Source organism: Lipophrys pholis (assembly GCF_963383615.2).
Source record: "Lipophrys pholis genome assembly, chromosome: 4".
Lineage (NCBI taxonomy): Eukaryota > Metazoa > Chordata > Actinopteri > Blenniiformes > Blenniidae > Lipophrys > Lipophrys pholis.
The window spans coordinates 21309128-21330964 of record NC_137637.1 but is presented as its reverse complement, the minus strand read 5'-3'; the positions used below and the strand labels follow the sequence as shown (position 1 = coordinate 21330964).

Genomic DNA, 21837 nt, shown 5'->3' with positions numbered 1-21837 from the left:
CTCACACAACCACAAAGAATTCTCTATTTTAGTATAAACCTGCTCATCACTACTACAGGTTAATCAGATGCATGTAAAGTACATGAGGAACTCATTCTGTAATACTTTCCATGAACCAATGACAATGAGATGAAACTGCAACAAAACAGCCTCGACAAACTAGCGACATGAAGACAGCAGAAGACGGGACGTACAGATCCTAATTATCTAGAGCCATGAATACATCACAGGTAAATGCTACTTATTTTTTATAAAAACATTTTGTTATCCACATTATAAGAGAGTTAATCTGTTAGGTGAGAATTCAAGTTATTGTGTTCTTGTGCTGTTTTTGTCTGATTCCTTGCTGTCATATACTTTTATTACATCAAAGAGGGTTTCCTTCTTTACTTACCTGTAATGTCACGTCAGATCCTGAGTTGTCTGAATGTGCTTTAGTGTGTCTGCTACTTCACTTATTATGTATTACTCATATCTGAAACATCATGATATGGAATGTAAAATATTAATGCCAAGAACAAAAAAAATCACAAATCACAATTTTTTTACAACCATAAATTCACTTTAATGGTTTCATATAGAATTAGGAAGCCCGAACAATTTCTTCTGTTTTAGTAATCTACATTTACAATAAATTTTCAATACACCTCCTACATAACATTTAGTACATTTGTAGACATTTTCTTTTTTATTGCAGTCAACAAGTAAAGTTTGCAGAAGTGCTTAAGGTATTGCTACAGTTTCTGTTTCCTAAAGCTTCCCTCTAAGGTTTCACAAGTCGTTGTGACGGGTTTCACTGGTTTACTTTGGGTGATGTTGTAGAGTTGGAGTACACAAGGCAGAGCAGACAAACTAAACATTTTTTTAAATTCCACAACAGACTATCAAAGCACTATCAAAACATTTTTTTTATATCGTTTTTTGTTTTGTATTGCATACAACTACTCATCTGTGTATGTGGTCCTTTTCTTTTCCCTCAGGAGAGCAGTGCTGGTGTCTTTCGTCCCACTGTCTTTCTATTGGACTGTGGTGAAATGTGGTCATCTTTATATGGACAATTTACCTGCAACTAAAGTCATGAACTGATTGTTGTCCTGCTGTGCTGACAGTGTTGAAATGCTTCCATTAAGACACCAACATCTTTTCTATTTAGCATAGTGTGGTGCGGATGAAACAAAACCATAGAGCGTCATTTTAAATGAAACAAGGACGCTTAAATATAGATTCTCATCAGAGAACTACAGTTCTGTGCTTTGACTTTCTCCCACTTGACTGCCGTAATTGGCAATTTGGGTAGGATCCAGGCATTCAACAGGGAATCACCTTGATTGTTTGCATCATACATCATATGTTTTAGTTTCCACTTAAGGTATTCTCAAATTTTATTGTATTGTACACACACAATGAGAACAAACACTAATAGCTGCATAGTGCACCATTCCCCTCCTAGTTTTTTCCCCCCACAACTCAACATCTGACAAACCTTAAATGCAGTTGATTCATACGTCACTTAAATTTTAAGACATAGAGTATTTTGCACACCAGTACCTTCTCCTCTTTGACTTCCTAGGTCTGACTCACAGAGGTAAATAATGACTATTTCTGCCTGCAGTAAAAAACAAAAAGAAATGTTGGCAGATGTTCAGAGCAATGGTACTTACAAATTGTAGAAGTGATATTGAAATATGGAAATCTTGGGTATTACTTCACTTCACAGGCCACAAATGCAAAACCTTTTGTGGTCGTCTCCACTAAACAGCTACGTGGGTACCAGCTAACATCAGAGGCAACTACTATATTTAACTCCCGTGGGCATAGTTGATAATATTGACACCGTCATGAATCCTTGCAGAGATGAACATTAATAACATAAAAGAGGTAGGGCTTTGAGTCTGATGTAGTGGATCGTATGATAGATGAAAGATATTGAGTCAGTTTCAGACTGATGCTCAAAGAAGTCCGTGCTTTACAGAAACTTGTAAGTTCCTCTTCAAACTACCTGCAAAGTCAGTTCGAGAGAGTAAAGTAATCAAGGGAAAACTGGAGAGGAAGGAAACATACATTTCAACACAATGCACCATGAAGAGTCATACTTATGTTCAGTGTTTTTACTATGATGAAACATCAGCTGCCGCCATACCAGCTGATTTGGCTCTTGATGGCACATGGTTGCCAATCTCCAATTCACAGTGTGCTTCTTCCTGATTCAGCCTCATTCTGTCACCATCAGTAAGGAGTGAAGAGGATTGGCCCATGCGTGGTGCGAATGGGGCCTGGGGCTGGCCTCAGCAGGCTCAGGGTGGTTCCCTGTAGGAGGTGGTGGTGTGGGTGTGGGTGGGAGGTCGGGCCCGCAGCACGTAGTGCCAGCTGATTTGAGGAGGCTGCCGCTGCCATTGCGGCGGCAACAGCCAGAGGATTTGGTAAAAGTCCGGCCCCAAGAGTTTTTGGAAGGTCCTTTTTGAGGAGACATAAAAAGATCTTAGGAATCTTATGTGCATTCAAGAATAAACATAAATGATCTTGATTTTATGAAGCAAGACATGAGAAAGACAAACAATAATACCATGAAGTCTGTGCGCTTCTTGTGCCGACTGAGGAGAGGGTTCGGTTTCCCTGCAACTCCATCCCGATGCCTCCGACTAGATATATGCTGCAATACAAAAAAAGGGAAAAAACTGATATTGGATGTTGAGGTTGCTTGAAAATGTCCATTTGGCTTTTTCTTTCTTTCTTTTTATGTCTGCCAAGAACGTAATAAGAATCATCTGTGTATATTTGTCTGTCTGTTAGCAAGATTATGTCAAAACGACTGCACAGATTTTGACGGAATTTTCACCACAGATAGATATTAGGCCATAGGAAGATTCCATTAACTTATGGAGGTGATCCGGAAACATTTTGGAGGATGTCAAAAATCTCTATTTGCTCTTGTTTTACCTGTTTAAGTTGCAGCTCAGAGTTGACTCTGACATTACAGATCTCACAGTGGAAGGTGCGTTCCTGAGTGTTGGGGTCAGAGGACATCTCCCCTCCCTGCTCAGAGCTGGGTTTCGGACCCAGGCGTGGGTAAGCCTTTATAGGTCCCAGGCCACTTCGAGCCTCCAGAATAGTTTTGTGTTTGGTACCTAAAAAACATAGAGAGGGTCCATGTTACAGTGCATGCACTTAATAATTACTCTGACATACTACTTAGAATGATTTGATCTGAAGAAAAAAACGTAACATCTGACTGCCACAAACCACCTGACATCTAAAACGTTGAGCAGATGTAGAGCAAGCCAAAATACAGTTGTAGTTTTCTTAAATATTTGTGCTCCTGTAAATTATAATATTTGGGGATGACAATGGTGATGTTATGAAATTTGTTCAATCAAGTGTGATCAATATTTTTTATTGATATCAACAAGACACGTTGCTCTACCTTGATTTTCCCTTTGAAAGACATAAAATTCCCCTTGAAACTGACATGTGTTAATGTGTACCCAATAAACATCTCAGTCATAATCTTTTCTCAAGTACCTCATTGAATTTACTTTTAAAGGATTCAGCTGAGCACAGTTCAACCAATTTAAGGATTTAACTTCATGAATTTGCCTGATTGGAAAATTTAACTGATTTTAAAACCTCAGATCCATTTTTACAGAAAAGTGACTGGTTGTTTTGAAGTGCAGTAAAAGTTTTAGATCTTACAAAAGAAACAACAACAACAACAACGACAACAACAACAAAAAGACAAAGTCAATAGTTTTTCTGCAAAGTTGCATTACTGCCTATTTTAACACAGACCATGTTTTCAACGTTTTACCACTAAGTGGCAGTAATACAACTGGTTCCGTTTTTCAAACTATAATTGCAAAACAAGTGAAAAATCCATGTCCACTGAGCCATGCCTTTGTGTTTTTAAAGTTGCTTTTGAAAGCATGTGCTGCATAATTTGAAGACATAAGGCCTCTGAAGAGTGCGTATATTTTGTGGTGTGGCAAAGCAATGCAGGACTAACCTTTGTTATGCGCCTCCAGTTGAGAGAGGGAATTAACAGCTACTTTGCACAGAGAGCAGTAAAGCAGCTTCTTGGCTTTCTCTTCCTCCGACTCTCCTGAAGATGGGCTGGGTGCTGGTGATGGGGTGTCAGGGAGAGCCGGCGCTGACGGATCTGCCTGTGGGGTACTGAGGACTGCAGTGGGGGAGGGAGAGGATGGCAAAGGCGTGCTACCAGAAGACAAGAGTGGGCACTCTGTGTCTGCTGAGCTCATTGTGGGTGTTGGAAGGCAGCTGGGGGTCAAAGGTGACTCTTTAGAGTTGGAACAGGATTGAGGATCATCTGCAAATGGAAAGTCAACACATTTTTTTCCCATTCAGATATAAAGTTCGAAAAACTGATAAAATGTCCCTGTGCTGGTGCTTCTCTTGAACCTCTGCTTTCCTGAAGTCAAGGACACAGATTTCTGTCCAACTGTGGTGCGTCTATGTGTTGCTGTTTCACTCTGTAATGAACTGTGTGTTATGAAATCTTTGTTTGCATTCAAGATATTTATGGCCATTGTTAAAGAAGATGATCCCATCAAATTATTAAAAAATGTTTGTTGTATGACATACTGCGACAAATTTCTGTTTGTACATGGGAAGACACTTTTATAGTTTTTCAAACAATTAGTCACAGTGGTTTAGTGTTTTGGAGACAAACTAATTCTTAAGCTGGATTAAACTGGTGTTTAGGTTAAGATTAGGATTTGAATTCAGGTTAGGGTCAGGGCAAGACGCATTGTTGTTAGACACATTGTTGTGATGAGTGAGGTTAGAGTATGGGCCACAAGAAATGGTTATGTCAATGACAAAATAAAGCCCAACAGAGACAGAGCTTTCTGTGACGGCAGGCGCACAGCATCACATCTGACAGGCGAAGCTCACCCTGGTAGTTATGATTAGGATCAGGCTCAGGGCTGGATGGTACGGGGCCTGGTGGGGAGGCAGGAGGTACAGGCTGCTGCTTGTCGCCATCTTGGAGACGGGATGTCTTGGATGTCTCAATTCCCTTCACCCTTCGAGCGTGGCGGTTCCCTTTATAGTGGGCCTCTGCCTGGCTCTGGCAAAAGAACAGGAAACATCAGGTGGTGTTAATTCAAAGGTTTGACTGGATCATTTTGTTTGGTTGTTTTGTTGATGACTGAGTCTTTCTTTACTAATGTAACCGCCCTCACATGTTTTCCTACAATTAGGTGGGAAAAAAGGTTACGGTATATAAAGAGGAGCCATACCTCCCTGGATGTGAAACTTCTTTTGTTGTCTTTGTTTTTGTTATGGAACGACTGGAAAATACACATGTAATTTTGTTGTGCTGGTATCCCTCAAAATCAGTGATATAATTTCTTCTGCTCTTTCACTGTGATGATTTACAGCAGTTTAAGTTTATGGCCATTTATGACTGCAATTAAAAACAAGAGCACTATTGAATATGATGTGGTTAATCCAACCTACATGTGCAGTTTTATTGACTGTAATATAGATTAAGTATGAAGGAATTATGCATGAAATTAAATAAAACATCTCATAATACTTTGAGATACCGCTCAAGGCAATAGTAGTTTAGTTTTAAAAATTAAATGGCTCAATAAAATGTGCTCAATTACTGTATATACTGTATATTCTATATGTGCTGTCACGGTGGTCGCCTGTGCCCTATGAGTACAGTTTTTCTAGTGTTTCTTCTTGTCTTTTTTGAGTAGTAATCATTACTTTTTTTGGGGGGGGGGATTTTTTTTTTGTTTTCATCATGCAATCCAGACTGAATTAGTTTTGTAACTTCTGGTGAGCACTGTAAATAAAACACCTGGTAAAGAACAGCCCTGCCTCGCAGTGTGCTTTCCTCACTTGTCAACCATCACATGCGCAGTTTGAATTGCAACTTATATTATTGCTATGTTATTTTTACATTAATCTTTTTGATTTAGTTAAATTCAGATTTACCACATGACCTTTGTTGCATTTGTTAAGAATCATGCAATGTGCTTCATCCATTGAGAGCGATTTGAGGTTCAGTGTCTTGCTCAAGGACACTTAAACGCGTGGACAGGTGAAGAATCGAACCTGCAACCTTCAGATTAACACTACAACCAAGCCACAGACGCCCACATAAGTAATTGACAATGGTAAAAATGTCATCAGCTTCAGAGCAAAACGCTCAAAAATGAATTACCTGTCTGGTTTACCCTGTAGAACAATCCCAGCTTCAGACTGATCTTAGAAGCCCCAACATTATTAACATATACACTTCAAAAATTATAGAACTACATTAATCAACAAATGAGCAAACATAAAAATGCATAAATTAGCAAATACATGTAAAAATACAAACTCTTCTTGCTTTCAAATTAAAGCAGGGGTTGTTTCAAAAGAAAGACTTTCATCCTTGCACAAATAAATATTTCAACTATACAATGAATAAAAGAAAAAATAACTTAACATTTCAGAGATCTTCTCACACCCTGTGTTTTTGTTGAATTATGGCTGTGTTGAGTAGATGGTTTGAGGGTGTGATGTGCTGTTGAGACTGTCAGGGAAGATTAGCCTCCAGAATATTCTCATCTTCCTTCACCACTGGTATAGTCACTGAACTGGCCCGCTGAGCTGATGATGGTTTTTGAGCGGTGGGATTATGGAGAATGAGGCAGTGGGCTGTGGGGCCACCAGTGACAGTTGACAGTCAGCTGCTGAGAGCAAGGTTCTGTCTATGGGCATGCGCTTAAGAGAATCCGTTTGAAATTCAAGACACAGGAAATATGGGATCTTACTGTAGAGGGCATAGAGTTTGGGCTTTTCTTTATTAAAGCTACAATTTTTTGTTAGAGTAAGGCAAACAATGAAGGCATTTATGAAATCAAACTCATAGTTAGCCAACTGTATTTTGAGCAATAACCACTGGGTGGATTTACACTAAGTAAAGAATAAGTAATTATTACCACACTAAATCTGGCATGCTATTGACATTGACTACACTTGAATTTTGTATTTTTTTTCAGTAATATTAGAGATGCTCTGGTGCACAAACTGAACAGAAACTATTAGTGCTTAATATTCAACAATTAAATCCTGCTAAAAGACTTTAAAGCTTTCATAAAAGCAAAAAACAATTAGCATGTTGTTCAAAAACAAGATGCTAATTGTTAAGCAGTGATATTTCTTAAGGCAAATGAAGGCAGGGCTTGGATACTGTTAGCTTTAGAAAACTACAAACAAACTCATTGTCCGAGAATGATTGAAGTCATGATAAGAAAGGTGTGTACTTGACACCAGCTCCATTCACCTGCATGAAAGTCTGTCACGCTGCACGATGCTATAAACCGCCACACCGACCTCCTTGGCTGACTTTCTGCCTGGCTACTCAAATGGCTCACTGCACTGGTATTTAACATTGGCACTGAGTGTAAATTATGAGATGCAAAGCTACTGGTCAGGCGGAATGATAGTTGCTCTTCAAGATTATATGAGCCCATGTAAGTTCTTATTAATGCAGTAATACAAGCTGGTGTGTGTGACTCTATGTGCTAAAGCAAACGCCTTCTGGAACCAGATACGTTTCATTATGTCAATAATAAGGCTGAGGGACCCACATGGGAGGCTTGGAAAGCATGTGACAGGTACATGTTAAGAGGTCTCTCAGGCAAAGGGACGACCGGGACTTGTCCAGGATGCTTCTGTAAGCCCGAGGTATTAAGTGCCAATGATAGTTACCCATATAGCCCTCATCCTTATTGGTGATGACAGAAAGGCAGATATAGCTCTGCCTGTGTAACTCTACTCTTCTGGCTGCGGCACTCAAAAGCTCTGCAATTAGACAAGATGAGGACCTACAAGTCGAGAAACAAATGACAGCAGTGATCAAATGGACGATAAATGCCCCAGACTTAATCTTCTTAGTGTATAGTCCCTATTTTTTCTCAGTGTTTGTTTTCTGTAGGAGCTTTGATACATTCACAATCTTAATGACCTTCAGTGTCAGGACTTAGGAAATCGATAAAGGGCATCATCAATTCAAGCATTAAAAAGCTTGACAATGATCGGAGGTGGGGGTTCGATGCAGGAGTGAGAAAAAGGTCACAATTGATTAGGTCTTTAATCTTTAAAGCTAAATGTAAATAATATAAAATGAACTATAATAAAATGTAAATTATGCTCGGCAAAGCAGGCGAAATAGACTAAGAAAAGATACTAAAGCGCACATGGAAAGCAAGATTTGTATGAATGAGGAAGCAGAAATGGAATTTAAGGAGAAAATGAGAGCAAGTGAACGTCCCTGAAATCCTTTTTCTCTCTAAGCAGGATGTGCTTTGATGTTTTATCTATAAGGCGACAAAGGCACAGAAAGCAGATAGAGCTGGTTTTCACATCCAAATCTATGTTACGGGCGGCAGACAGCAGCGACAGGAAGAGGGGGTGGGAAGAGGCTGGAGAGGGGAGAAGAAGAAGGCATACAGTGTATCCCACAGAGGGAGAAGCAGAAACATGAAAACCAATGAGGGAAATCAAAAGTTGCAAAACAGAGAGGAGAGAGAGTAATGAAACACGGGTTTGTGTGGACCTCAGGAGAAGAAAAACAGAGAGAGAGAGAGAGAGAGAGAGAGAGAAAGAGGTGGCCACTATGGTACAGCAGTGGTGACGATGGCTAATGCAGCATGGTGTGACGTCAACCTTGCAGCAGAGCAGAGCTGAACGGTGGCTGGCTAATCTGTCCTCTGTGGCTGGAAATGAATTGCAGTATTATGATTACAACATGTGGGACTTACAGTGTAGCAGCAGTGAGAAACAACTGCTACTCGATGAACGCTATCAACCAATCTGTCACTTCCACCTTGTATATGGAAGTCCCATTCAACACCGGGCACCTCTCAGACATCCACTTGAAAGAAAATGTATCTTTGATTTATTTGATTAATGATGACCCCAACAAGATTACACTGAAAATAATGTTTATCCTGCTTTTTAACTGCAGCACCGGCCAGACAGCACCAGTAAGACAAGTCCTGTACTGTAAGCAGAGTATCCCTTCATTATTAAAGAATGTCCGCCCGTGCTTTAAGCTCCCCGTCTCTCGGGTTACTGTGGAAAGTGCTGTAGAGCTGCAGTAGAGCAGATGCATGCCGCCGCTCGCGAGTGAAACAGCAGGCTGGACAAACAGGTGGCTCGATATTGGACATCTCACCGCATAACGCAGACGTGTAAGCACGAGCCAAAGGCTCCCCACACAAGCATTTTCATTTGACAACCCACAGATGTTCAGTACGTTTATATGAACAGGCAAAAGTAAATAAAAGTGCTGAGCACACATATACACCGTGCCAATGTAGATCATGTGAGAACAAGCAGGTCTGAGCAGGGGGAGATATAATTAAGCGGCCCCTTGCACAGAGAACAGGGCAGTATTACACAAGTTTCAGATGACTGCCCCCCCACTGAGTGGCCCTTACACACCACTGCATTTAGAGTACAAGTATTTCACACTTCATCACTGGAATGCAGTCATATTTTTAGACAGGTTTGTTTGATTTCTGCTCATGCTTAGATAAGAGGTTATGGTAGCAGTTCATAAACAACAGACAATTTTCTGTGTTCGGAATATATATACTGTATATATAAAACTTTTCATTAATTTGAAACTTTTAACTTTTTGTTCATTCCAATAGCCAATTCTGGACACAGAAAATTGTTTGTGTTTTTTTTTTTTTTTTATTATTTTTTAAATAAATTATGAAGTCCTTAATGTTTCATTATTTGAACAGTGTCAGTAGTACAAATGTGTTCTCTGCACACACATGCATTTTTCTGCCTTTTAGTGACAATGTATTGACTTAAGTTCGTCTCCTACAATTTGAAAACACAGTCGTAACTACCACTTGTATTACCCTAACCTCTGCTCTGACCTTAACCTAACCCTACCCTTAGTTTGACCTTAAAATGTTTCAATGGAGACTCGCTTTTTGTCCCCACTGGTCTGACACGTCTCCACAATATGAGAGTATGAACAGATTTAAGTCCCTACAACGGTAATAAATACACATCTACACACACACTGTAAAAAGTCTAGCGCTAGACTCATAACGTGTCAATCATGTCATCCAATAACAGGGTTTGGGATGCCCGCATTATGAGTTATTTGCTTTTCAACTTCACTTAACACTACTGGCTCTTTAATGGGAACACTCAAATCATTCCTCTAAAGTTTCATCACTTCTCGCCTTTTTTATTTTGGTCCCTCTGCCTCATGTTGGCATTGCGCCAATCGTCATCATTGAAATGTACAAAATGTGCTTGGTCAGCGTTATAGTAGCTTTGAGGACGTGTTGTGGTTTAAACGTCTGCTTCACACAAACCCGGCCAACATGTTACAAACAGTCCATCAAACTCTAATCGGAGTGATTTAAAAACAAGCCTTGTTACCATTCCTCAGCTTGCTATCACTGCTTCGACATAACTCACATGTCTGACAAACAGTTTACAGTCACTGAGAAAGAAAGGATAACTTTCAGACTCTTGCTTAGTGTGTATTCTTGTTTGCCTCAGTGGAAACTTGTCCCACTCAGCATTTTTTTTTTAAAGCTTAGCAGTACATGTGTGAGTGAAACGAACTCTTCGATGTTGACAAGCTAAAATTGGAGCTGAGAAACTGTGAACTAAGTTTTCACCTGCTCCGGCTGTGCAGTCAATCAGTCAATCAGCCAACCAATGAACTCCAAACTTTTTTAGCCATGATTTAAGGGCATGTAGAAAACAGGTGCAGTTCTCCAGGCCTCGGCGAAACATCGGAGCAATCTTAAAGCTGCATCATGCACGTTATTTTACGAGCAGTGGACCTCGCTGGAACCTCCAAATTTACAAGTAGTAATAATCATATAAAGTGGTCATTGTCAGCACCAACGAGCATGTTGTTGTGCACACATGATAACAATGAAAATATATTCTGTATTCCAAAATAAAATTACACAGTAATGCGATACAAACCTGCAAACTATGTAGTCCTAACTATTAACGTATGACTGCTGTGTGGTGTTGCAGTAATTTGTTGCCTTGCAACACTGCTGGCAAACGTGCTGAAATCAATTTAAAATGTCGTATTCGGGGTCAAAACTCCACGGTGGATGTGTGGATTATGATTGAGGGTTTCTCCCTTCAGACCACACAGGCTTTCCGCAGTAATCTCTGCAAATGTAAACACAGAGACTTGCCGCAGGGCTGTGGTAAACATGTCAGGAGCACCTGTGCTGGTTCCGAGATGATAAAGAAGAAATGTAAAAAAATAAAATAAAATGTAAACCCCTTCAGAAGTTACCTGTCAGTCTTTTCACAACATATTATATACTATAAAGGCTAATTCAAAATGACTTTTATTTTGCTTTCATACCTCTGAGTTGAAGCGTATCTGGCAAACATTGCAGGAAATGATTGGCCGCTTTGTCTTCAGTATAGGTGGCCCAAAGGTGTGCGTCATCACAGCTTTCTGGACGGGGTCCATCTGAGGAGAGATAACCCAGAGGTCACATCAAAGATTCAGCTACAGTGGAGGAATTCTGGGAGCTGTGTTTCCTTTAACTGCAGACGCGGAAAGGTTCAACAGAGCAAATGTGGCTTAGAGAAGAAAGTGTTGAAGAAAAAGTGCAAGTGAATGACAGAGAGTAGCTGAAGGGGGAATGAGCTGAAAGATTAGAAAAAAAAAAAAAGAGTGGAAGAGAGTGAATTGAAGAGGGAACAGTGATTGATGTGGACAGGAAGGTGTGTGTTTTTCTCTGCAGCAGCTGCTGCCGCTGTCTGTGCCTCGCTACTTGGGTGCTGTTCAAACGCTTTAACTCAGGCTCGGGTTAGAAGAGCCTAATTACAGAGTATCTTTCAACAGGAAAGTGTACATTGTGTGCTGAAACACCACGCTTTTCACATTGTGATGCACAGGGAAACAATGACGTCTCTGTGCAATATAGAAATGGTCAGAAAATATGCAATATGTGAGTAAATTCGCCTCTTTTCCCAAGATAACTACAATTCTTCAAATATTTGTCATTCATCTAGAATTACAGTGTGGTTCTTGCAATACTGAGATGCTCCTGCTACAAACATGAAAAACGCATGTAATTCATGCCTGCAATTGTCCAGTTGTACGAAAAAAGTCCCCAGTGACTTTTGTAATGGCCAGTGTGTGGATGCAAAGTATTTGTCGATGCGGACGGAGAGTCGTCGGTCTGTATCTCAATCTGTGTGTCCAAAGTGAGATTTGTCAATGTGTAAAATAATTTCTCAATGCAAACCGAAATCTGCAAAAATTGCTAATAAAATTTGAACATGTAAAAGTATTTGTCAATGCATAACAATTATATTCATAGTTGAAAGATTTAGGTGTTCGGCTACAACTGCTGGTAGTTTATATTTTTTGCATTTTATTTGTATTTCTTTTAGATTGAATCAACAAATTAAAGAATATTGGCATAAGTTGGTTGTAAGAATGATTGTTGAAATAAAACAACTGTTAAAGAATAGATTACATATTAAAACGGATGCAAGAACAACTTTTTAGAATCACTTCTCAACAGTTGGGGAAAACAAACAGTTAAAAGTCATGCATTGTGTCATTCTCCTATGAAATGTTTATTGCTTTATTTTTAGACAACGCCATTGGACTCGACTCGCGTGAGCTCTCCGACCCTCGGCAGGATTTGGAAAACCACAGGGCTGGGTGTCCTGCTCATTAGGCGGCCAAAATAACATTGTGGTTTTACTCAGCCTCTCATCTCCTGCTCAGACTCCATACTTTGCCAAATGAGAGACTGTTTACACTGTGAAGCTCCACGCACCAGGGGAAACGGTATAATTGGTCTGAAAACTTAAACTCCGTGTGAATCCACTGTTCGAATTATTTATAGATTTTAACCTCATTTATTCTCTATTTTTAAAGATATTGCTTCCACGTCTAACTATTCTCTCCAATTCACAGCTTTCTTGTTTGGAGGTATTCACGTGGGGGCCTGTAACACCTCCACAATTGTTTGTCTGTATGGCTGTCTGTGCACCAACACTGTGAGGAAACACACAACTGAGTGTCTGTAATGTCGACGTGTAAATGTGTGTTTGCAAACAAAGGAAGGAAAGCAAACCCAGGAGCTCTGTCTCATTGTCCTGTCTGTCACTGATGCCTGCAAATCACCATGTTGACTCTTTTTTTGAGTCTCTCTTCATGGTGGAGGTTTTTCTTTCAGTGCATTCGTCCCTGATGTTCTTACCTCATCAATCTGTTATTTTATTGAAAGTCTTGCCATGAGGGATTTTTGGAATGTCCTCCAATGAGTAAGGTCTTCTTTTATTGTTTCAATAATGAGGGGTGTAATTTAAATGGACAAATGGACAGTTTGGTGGAGACGTGAAGACCTAGGTATTTGATATTCCCTGATTTTAGCAGAGTTCCTTGGATGTACACTCAAAAACAGAGTTGATATTCTAGATGTTCCAATAAGAAGAGTATTCCAAGATTGAACTCTATTGTTTCAAGAATAGAAGAGTGTGTAGGAAGAATATCACGTCATCTGGGAACAGACGTATCTTTTTATACTGTTGTTCCGTCTGAGAGACGCTGCAGGCGGTTCAATGCGTAGTGTAAAATGGGAAGGAGAGTGTGGACACCCCAGTCTGGTGCCTCTCTGAAGAGTGAAACTTGGAGAAATCTGATCATTTGTATTTATACTGACACTGGGAGAGTTGGACAAAAATTTGATCCAGGAGAGGTAATTCTCCCTGAATCCTAATTTCTGTAGTGCTGTGAATAGAAATTTCCAATTTACCCCGTCGAAAGCTTTTTCAGCATCTAATGAGATAATAATGGCTTTTTGTTCATTATCGCTGCAGTGGTTTATCAGGTTACTTAATCTGTTTGTATAATTGGTGGAGTGTTCAAGGAATCCAGTTTGGTCAGTATGTATGATATGACGTGCTATTTGTTACTATCGGCCATCTAGAGCTTCTCAGATTATTTCAAGGTCTGCATTGAAAATTGTCTAGCTCGAGGTCATTCCCTTGCTGTTGAAGTTAGTTTGAGGCTTATTCTTTGGTCTCCGAGCTCCAGGAGTGACGCTCCACATGGAGGGAGGCTTCTTCTCTCTCTTCTGGTTAAAGCATCCACGCTGTACAGAGGAGCAGGCGGGGTCTTACTCCAACTTTAGAACAAGGTTGAAATTTTCACGATTCATGCACGGGGGGGAAAAGTGAAAGACTCTTCGAGCCTTTCAACCATCTTATAAAATATTGGTGAGAGTAAAGTCCAGAATTAGTAGAAATAAGAGGGGTTATGGTCTGTTCCTGGGGCTCTGCCATCAGGTGTGTGTTGTAGTTCCATTGAAATGGATGCTGTGATCTTTTCCTCCTTTAAAGTTGGGAGGTTTACTGTGCTCAAGATCTATTTCTGATTCTGATGGGTTCATCTGTGGTGAGTACAGTTTTTTTTTTTTTTTAATTAGAATTCTCTGAACATGCTTTGAGTCATGACTCATTTTCACATTTAGAGTTTTATTTCAGGAGATTGTAGATTTGTCCTCATTTTATTTGAGCTGATTGGTTGGGAGTTTGCTGCCTTTATCACGATGTTGAAAGTTCTCCACTAATTTGTCTTTTAGTTTTTTTTGTCAATGTTTTCATTTAATTCAATTTATATCTTTCATAGTCAACAAGTGTTTCTCTTGGGAAGGCATTGCATTCTCCAGTGCTTTCAATTTATATTCCTAACCATTTTCAAGAAATGTTCTCCTTTTTTGTCTTGCATGATGAATGAGAAATTATTTTATATGCTCTCCTTCTGAAAGACGTGTATCTTTATATGTAGATTGCTGCTGTGAGATCTGCCACAAATATGCTTTTTCTTTAAATAGTTTTTTTTCATTTAATTAATCCCCATTACACTTAGAAGAAGTTAATTTGTAAAAATGTGTATTTCAATTGACACAATAAATAATCACACACTCCACTTATTTCGTTTTATCATTATTTCTATAACAAAACCGGAGGCTAGATTTTTCATGAAGTGCAATCATAGACTTTTCTGTTACGCTGTTTTATTAAAGAAGTCTCTCGAAGACAAATACAGGTTTCATGACTTTTTGTCATTCAAGTAGGTCTACCGTTGTGCTAGATGATGTGGCAAAAAGAGCAATGGAGCGATTCAGGTTTTTATTGGTCAGATTTAAGCACCAATAACTGTTCAATCAGTAGATTCCTTTGAGTCGATATGAAAAGCATTAAATCATCTGCTCCTCAACAGCAATCCCAGTTTTAGTGTCAGCTAAGACTGCAGTTGGTGGGGCAGAGATGTCAATCTCTATAGACTTGTGCTGCTTACATTCACAACCTCTCAAGAACATCGTGTTTGACTGAATAATGAAAGGAAATAAAATGTCAGCCTGTAGGACAGTCAGCATCATCTCTGGTGGTATTAAACTGAACTTCTGATTTACTTTCTTTTTAAGGTGGCACGTTATGTGCAGTTTCATTTAGTTTCCATCTGTGTAAATAGACATTTTGAAAAATTCATTATGAAAAACACTACGACCAAATACAAATAGATTGGTAGCCTTTTTGCAGTCAAACAACACTTATAGTTTTTTGGAAAGACAAGCTTGCTCGAACATAGATTTCACAAATGGTGACTTTTGACAATTTAATGTGTTTATTGCAAAGAGCTGTTAAGGTTCTGGCTGTCTTTGACAGGGCCAGTATCCTTTGAAATAGGGATAAATTAAAGCTTTTCACAAACAAAGACAGTATGTCTGGTTGCTTCAAATCGTCTCAAAACAATTAATTTCTGTTCACTTTCAGTGTGAATCTGCAAACTGGGCCTCAGAGATTCAAAACATGGAAGATCAAAGTTGAGAGCAGGTAACAGCAGACTGTGTTTAGAGTCATATTAACATAGAAAACATATTTTATTGTGGTGGATGTCAAGATATGTTTTAACATTAACAATTTGAAGCAACACATGGAGTCTGGGGAGCCATTGGATCCTGTTTTGCACTGTGATATGTGACATGAACGCATGTTAGATGTTTGTTTAAATACTGTCTTAACTTTGAGCAACATCCATTATTTTTGTGAGTTTTCTTTTTGTCATGCAACCCTATTATAAATGTTTTAAATAAAAAGGAACCTCTTTAAATGTGGTGCTTGCTCACTCCCACTTCTCACTCTTAAAGAGGAACTGTGAAGGTCTCGGCTGCCAAACGTTCAGGTCACCGTGTGACCAGGTGAATAAAAAAGCTTTGAGATATTGTCTTCATATCCGTCACAAATGTCCTTGTGGATTGCACGATGAACTGGTCTCACCTTGGCTTTGAATGTATAATCATATTGCAACCTACTTGATATGTTTTGATGTACTTCTAAATGCCGAATTTCAGGCAGGGAGGGAGAACCCTCCCTATGTGGAGGTAATCTTGCATTGATCACAAATGATAAGAGGCGGGATCATGAGATTGACTGTTTGGGTAATTGGCTGCAGTAATGTGGTTGCTGTACCGGTCTGTTCTGGACAAAACAGGAGCCGAGCGCTTGAGAGAAAGTTCTTTGCTTATCGGTCGGTCTACACCCCCACCCTCAACTAGACTCTAGAGAATTTGTGGATACAAACAGGTCAAGTGAGATTTCTCTGAGAAGCTCGACTATCCGAGAAAGGCTCCACGTCCAGCTGCTACTACTTCGCGTTAAGAGGGCATTTGATCAGGAGGCCTCCCGGTCGCCTCCCTTTGGAGTGAGCACCAGGCATGGCCTGAGAGACCATCCAAGGTCAATTCAGGATCTCGTGGAGAGATTATCTCTCCTGTAGGAAGAAGCTCAGAGTGTCTTCCATATAACCTGGAGTGGATTTCAGGGGCAGAGATGTCTTCTTCTTTGCTCTTCATATCGCTCTGATTCCACTAAGCAGGAAATAAGGTGATGGACAGATGCACTTTTTTTTTTCACGTACCATTTCTGGTCTTTGGATCATCACTGTGTTTGAAACCATAATCAAAGTAATCAAGTCTTTTGTCTGTTTGCCCTTGCCAGCGTCCTTTGAGCTCCTGCAGTGTTCAAAAACAAATGATAGAAATAATGACTCGCACTGAGCAGCAATCTTCTCCCACCAGCTGACAGTAGAGTTTTGGACCTGTGTAAATTTTTACTATGTGCACTGACAGTGATTTAAATTGAGGTGCGGTGGCATTAGTGGCAGCGCTCAGTGTCCTCCATGAAGGATGAATCATTAATATGCAGAGGGGTCACTTGGTTCGAGTACTTGCTCATGAGCTGACCGACCGCGCGCGTGTGTGTGTGCGTGCGTGTGTGTGTGTGCTGCATGTGCTTTGTCACCACTATGCCCTTTACATGAAACCCAATCTCGAAATGAGAAGGGGGTTCAGAAAACGCTGACTACAGAGAACACGGCCTGTGGCTCTTATACAATTGATTAGCTGTAACTCATTTTATTGCAGTAAACCGCTCGACCCGGCATTTTCTCAATTATGTTGAAACTCACAGTGGTGAATAAAAAGCAAACAGCTGTCACCTTATCATGCTGGATTATAAAGGGTAAATCTCCATCAGTTTATCACCTGTCCGCTTTCATGAGGCAAGTCTTCACAGCCACGACTGAATAGTGACTCTGTCTCCCATTAAATTGAACAAAATGATAACAGATCCCAGACATTGTGTTTGCAGACATAAACTCATGTCTGTCTGTGAAAACTCACTGTGTTAAAGTTGTGGAAGAGGCCGATGCTGGCCGGGTGAGGCGACTCCAGAGGAAACTGGAGGAAGGGTTTCATGTCCAGTGGGGACGGGATGACAGGTGGGCTCCTGAGGAAGGCAGGGACCGGCCCTGGTCGGTTTACACTTCCTGTGGCAGATGCACAAACAGGGAAATTAGAGCATTAAACCATCATAAATAATACAACTCACACAGCTCATCTCTCACTACAGCAGAAACTGAAAAACTGTTTAGTGTAGACACTATATCATGAAGCAATGATTCATAGGAATGTGCTGACTTGCTTTAGGTCAATTAAAAGTTCTAATTTCTTCTCAATTAAATTGATTCTCACAATCACATAAACGTTGTTATGCTTTAAGCTTTTGATTTGTCTTCCCATGCTCCCTGTCACTGCACCTGACGGATGAAAAACCATGGCCTGACAACATATGGAAAATTAAATGAGTAAGTCATCTTCAGTGTACGTTTAGCCATATTATTTAGCAATGCCTTTCATATGAATTAAATCAGACTTTTATCTTTTATCCCAATTACAAAATGTTTTAAGCCAGAAATTAGGAGAACTCTGTGATTTTGGTCAGTTTTGTCTTTCTCAGCTAGTTTATTAGATTCAAATGGTGTCTGAAAGGGTCTAAGATGTAAGCTGTTATCTTTGTTTCCATCCAAACATTTGCAATATAATAAGAAAAATATGTTTGTATCCCATTTTAGGCTGTTTATTCTTTTCTTATTGTCCCTTACAGACTAAAATGACACATTATTATTGTGAAAACGTCATCATCAGAGTGTCTTTTTTCTGTTTCTTACTGTCCATTTCAAATGGATTATTCAAAGCTTTTATTTTTTTTCAAATTATTGAGTATTGCCTGTCTGGATGGAGTTTCTTTTTTCTTTTCTTTTTTTCTAGATTTGAGTGATTAAGATTTTCTGATTTCTAATATTTTCAGTATTTATGCTGAACTGGCTGTTTGTTAGGACTTTATTTTGCACACAACAGTGAATGACAGAAGACATCTGTAAGTGTATTTTCTCATGTGATTGTAGTCGATAAGTGCATTTCCAAAAAGAATCACAAGTGGTATTTTTTATACAAAGCATCATATAAGAACAGACACTTGCTAGAAAAACAGCCAGGATCTCACACAGGTCTTGTTATTTTTCTTCTTCTTTACTGTTTGTAAAAGAAAGTCTGCAACTCTCTCTCTTTTCTAAATCCATTCCTTCATCCCCTGCGTCATTTTCCAGTGTTGAGCCCAGCTCCCCACCCACACCCCGGCTCTCTCTGCTTTCCTTGCTCACTTTCCTCTCAGTAGTGGCTCAGCAGCGGTGAATGTCTGCACTTGAGGAGTATTCTGTGATGGGCAGGAGGGCTAAGCTCCTTAAGCCTTGCAGCTGGGGTGCTGCAGATATCTGTCTTTTCTCCATTTCTCCCTCTTGTCTCTCTCTCTCTCTGTGTCTCTTTCTCTCTCTCTCTCTCTCTCTTTCTCTCTCCAAGCTGTTTTTTGTATCCCCATTTCATGGTCCCTTATTTTGTCTGTTTCCCTCATCTGTACTTGCCCTCACTCCAGCACCAGTCCTCTCGGGTGTTTTCTTCTTCCTCACTATCACCCTTTTTCTGCTTCCCTCTCTCTCTCTCTCCCTCTCTCTCTCTCTCTCTCTCTCGCTCTCTCTCTCTCTCTCTCTCTCTCTCTCTCTCCATTCCACTTCTGCTTCCCATAGTTATTTTCCTCTTTAGTGTAAAAGCAGCAGGGTGCTTCTTGGCTCATTCTGGCTATGCACAGAACAATTGTATAATCTTTTATACTGCGATTATATGCAGTCATCATCCTTTATTGTCGCTGCTTTGTGACTTAACAGTTTTGTTCGATTTGAAAAGAAAAAACTGGTCACTTGTGAGAAGAGGAGAAGAAAAGGCTATTTTGGTAACAGCAGAGGAGGATCCTTTCACTGACAGAAGGAGAGACGTAAAGAATGTGCTGTCAGGATCAGAAATAGACGAGGGGAAAGTCTTTCCTTCTGGCATTCCTCTTCACAGTGTTTCTGTCCTTGGGAGGCTGTGCCAGCTGCAGCTCAGCTGTAGCCACTTTCATTTGTGCATATATACCTCACCATGCCACATGAATAAGAGGGCACTGAGAAAATACACAGACAAACTGAAGCTAGAAAGCTGGAGATCAGTTGAAGTGTCCTTCAACCCTCGCTCTCATGGCAGCTATAAATGCCTCTCTTCACCAAATTGTGTGTGTGTGTGTGTGTGTGTGTGTGTGTGTGTGTGTGTGTGTGTGTGTGTGTGTGTGTGTGTGTGTGTGTGTGTGTGTGTGTGTGTGTGTGTGTGTGTGTGTGTGTGTGTGTGTGTGTGTGTGTGTGTGTGTGTGCGTGCATACAGAGCAAAGGGAAAGAAATAACAGAAAAAGTGAGTGCAAACATGTCTCCTTTAAGATTTGCAAGGTGAAAATGTTTTCATTCTCTTGTGAATTCAGAGCATTAGCTTTTTTTTACCATTTTTCTTTTTAAATCTAACTTGTACAATAACTAGATCTAGTCAGATTTAGGCTGCCGGGTATCAACAGAAAGTGTAATATTAAAAAATGAAATAAAAAATTTTAAAAACAAAAACTGAACTTTATGCATCATTCTACAGACTAGCATGTATACACATCTATGTCAATGGGAGTTGTGGATAGGTGTGCATTTATAAAGTCTTCTGCACTGCTCATCTGACTACAGGAGCATTCTCACCTCTAACTTGTAAATCACTAATTTGAAGTACTTCCTGCAATAATAACATTATTTTTGAGGGAAAAAACATCAAATCTGTGCTTGCCAATTTAATCAATTTAGAATGGGGACATACTGTACCTTGGCTTCCTCGTAGTGCCAATTACATTTTTATGGTTCTCACAATAGGCATCCCATCTTGATTGTGCTTGGCTGTACAAATAGTAGATAACTCCATTAACTGTTTAGCACTAATTGAAATTTAGTCATACATATTTAATTGTCGCTTTGACAGAAAAAGAAGCTGCATAAACACTCCTCTGTATATTCTGTTTGATGCTGGTTTTTGTGTACTGTCATTGAAATTGTTTTTAAAAACTGAGTTTTTTAAATCCCCCTTTAACCCTCCAGGTGTCTAACATTATTACTCACATAAAATCTGCACCTTCTTCTCTATCCACTGTATTGATGAAATTAGTGGACATGCATCCTAGATACAATTATACATGGCTAACAATGCAAATAGTGGGACAATATTAGCTGCCTGGTTCTGCTGAGAGGCATCATCATTGTGCTTCTTCTTCAGCTACTGAAGTGTATTCCTGACACGCTTCTGGTAAATCCGCAGCTCATTTTACGCTACATTACAATTTAAAGGTCAATGCTTGTCTGCTATTATAAATCTCTATTTACAGTGCAGATAGTCACAGCAGAGTGATGAATTCAAAGCCGCCACACATTGTTTTCAGTGTCATATTCGGCATCATCCCACTGGATGTGGTGTGAGTGTTGCAGCAGCATCATCCCCTGACCTCCCCTCCTTCTGAGTGATTTACAATGACATCAGATAAGTGAATGCTACGACTCCTCACCAGCAACCACGCAGGGGGGGAGAGCATTGATCGGACACATTCTGAGGAGCGTTAAAGTGTTAAAGAGCTGCCAAAGTCCATAAATCCAGGCGCCACCATATACAGCATTTTACTGCTCCCTTCTCTCTTTTTTTTCAAATGCAAATGTTTGGGTGAGAAAAAGATCAATGTCTGTGTAATAGCTTATTGAATTTTTGTGTAGATTGTGAGAGAGAGGTAGTTGGACAGAAATAAAGAGATGCAGAGAGGGGGCTGAAAAAGAAAAAGTAAACAGACAACCAGAAAGAGGCAGAATCTTATTGTCAGACCACATTTCACAAACCCGGTCATGTGCACACTCACAGGCCTGCACACACCAATATGCTGTGACTAAGGCCTCGCAAATTGGCAATTCATTTAGCCAATTTGGATTTAATGATCATAGAGGTAATGTCAATGTCAGGGACGATGCTAAAGCCTCTAAGTATTCCCGCCTACCCCCATTTT

General features: G+C 39.9%; 1 protein-coding gene across 2 annotated transcripts in view; it reads right to left on the bottom strand.

Annotated features, from left to right (window-relative positions):
• Positions 1–546: 546 nt before the first annotated feature.
• The window catches only part of LOC308108551 (zinc finger protein 385A-like), a 34943-nt gene continuing 13652 nt past the window's right edge, over positions 547–21837 (bottom strand). For both annotated transcript variants that reach the window (XM_080461597.1, XM_080461598.1), the window contains exons 2-8: positions 17742–17887; positions 11393–11503; positions 4909–5083; positions 4001–4321; positions 2938–3125; positions 2564–2650; positions 547–2454 (exon numbers count right to left, since the gene is read on the bottom strand). In XM_080461597.1, the coding sequence (XP_080317723.1) occupies positions 2227–2454; positions 2564–2650; positions 2938–3125; positions 4001–4321; positions 4909–5083; positions 11393–11503; positions 17742–17887 (1256 nt within the window). In that variant the 3' untranslated portion in view covers positions 547–2226. The remainder of the gene's footprint in view (positions 2455–2563; positions 2651–2937; positions 3126–4000; positions 4322–4908; positions 5084–11392; positions 11504–17741; positions 17888–21837) is intronic.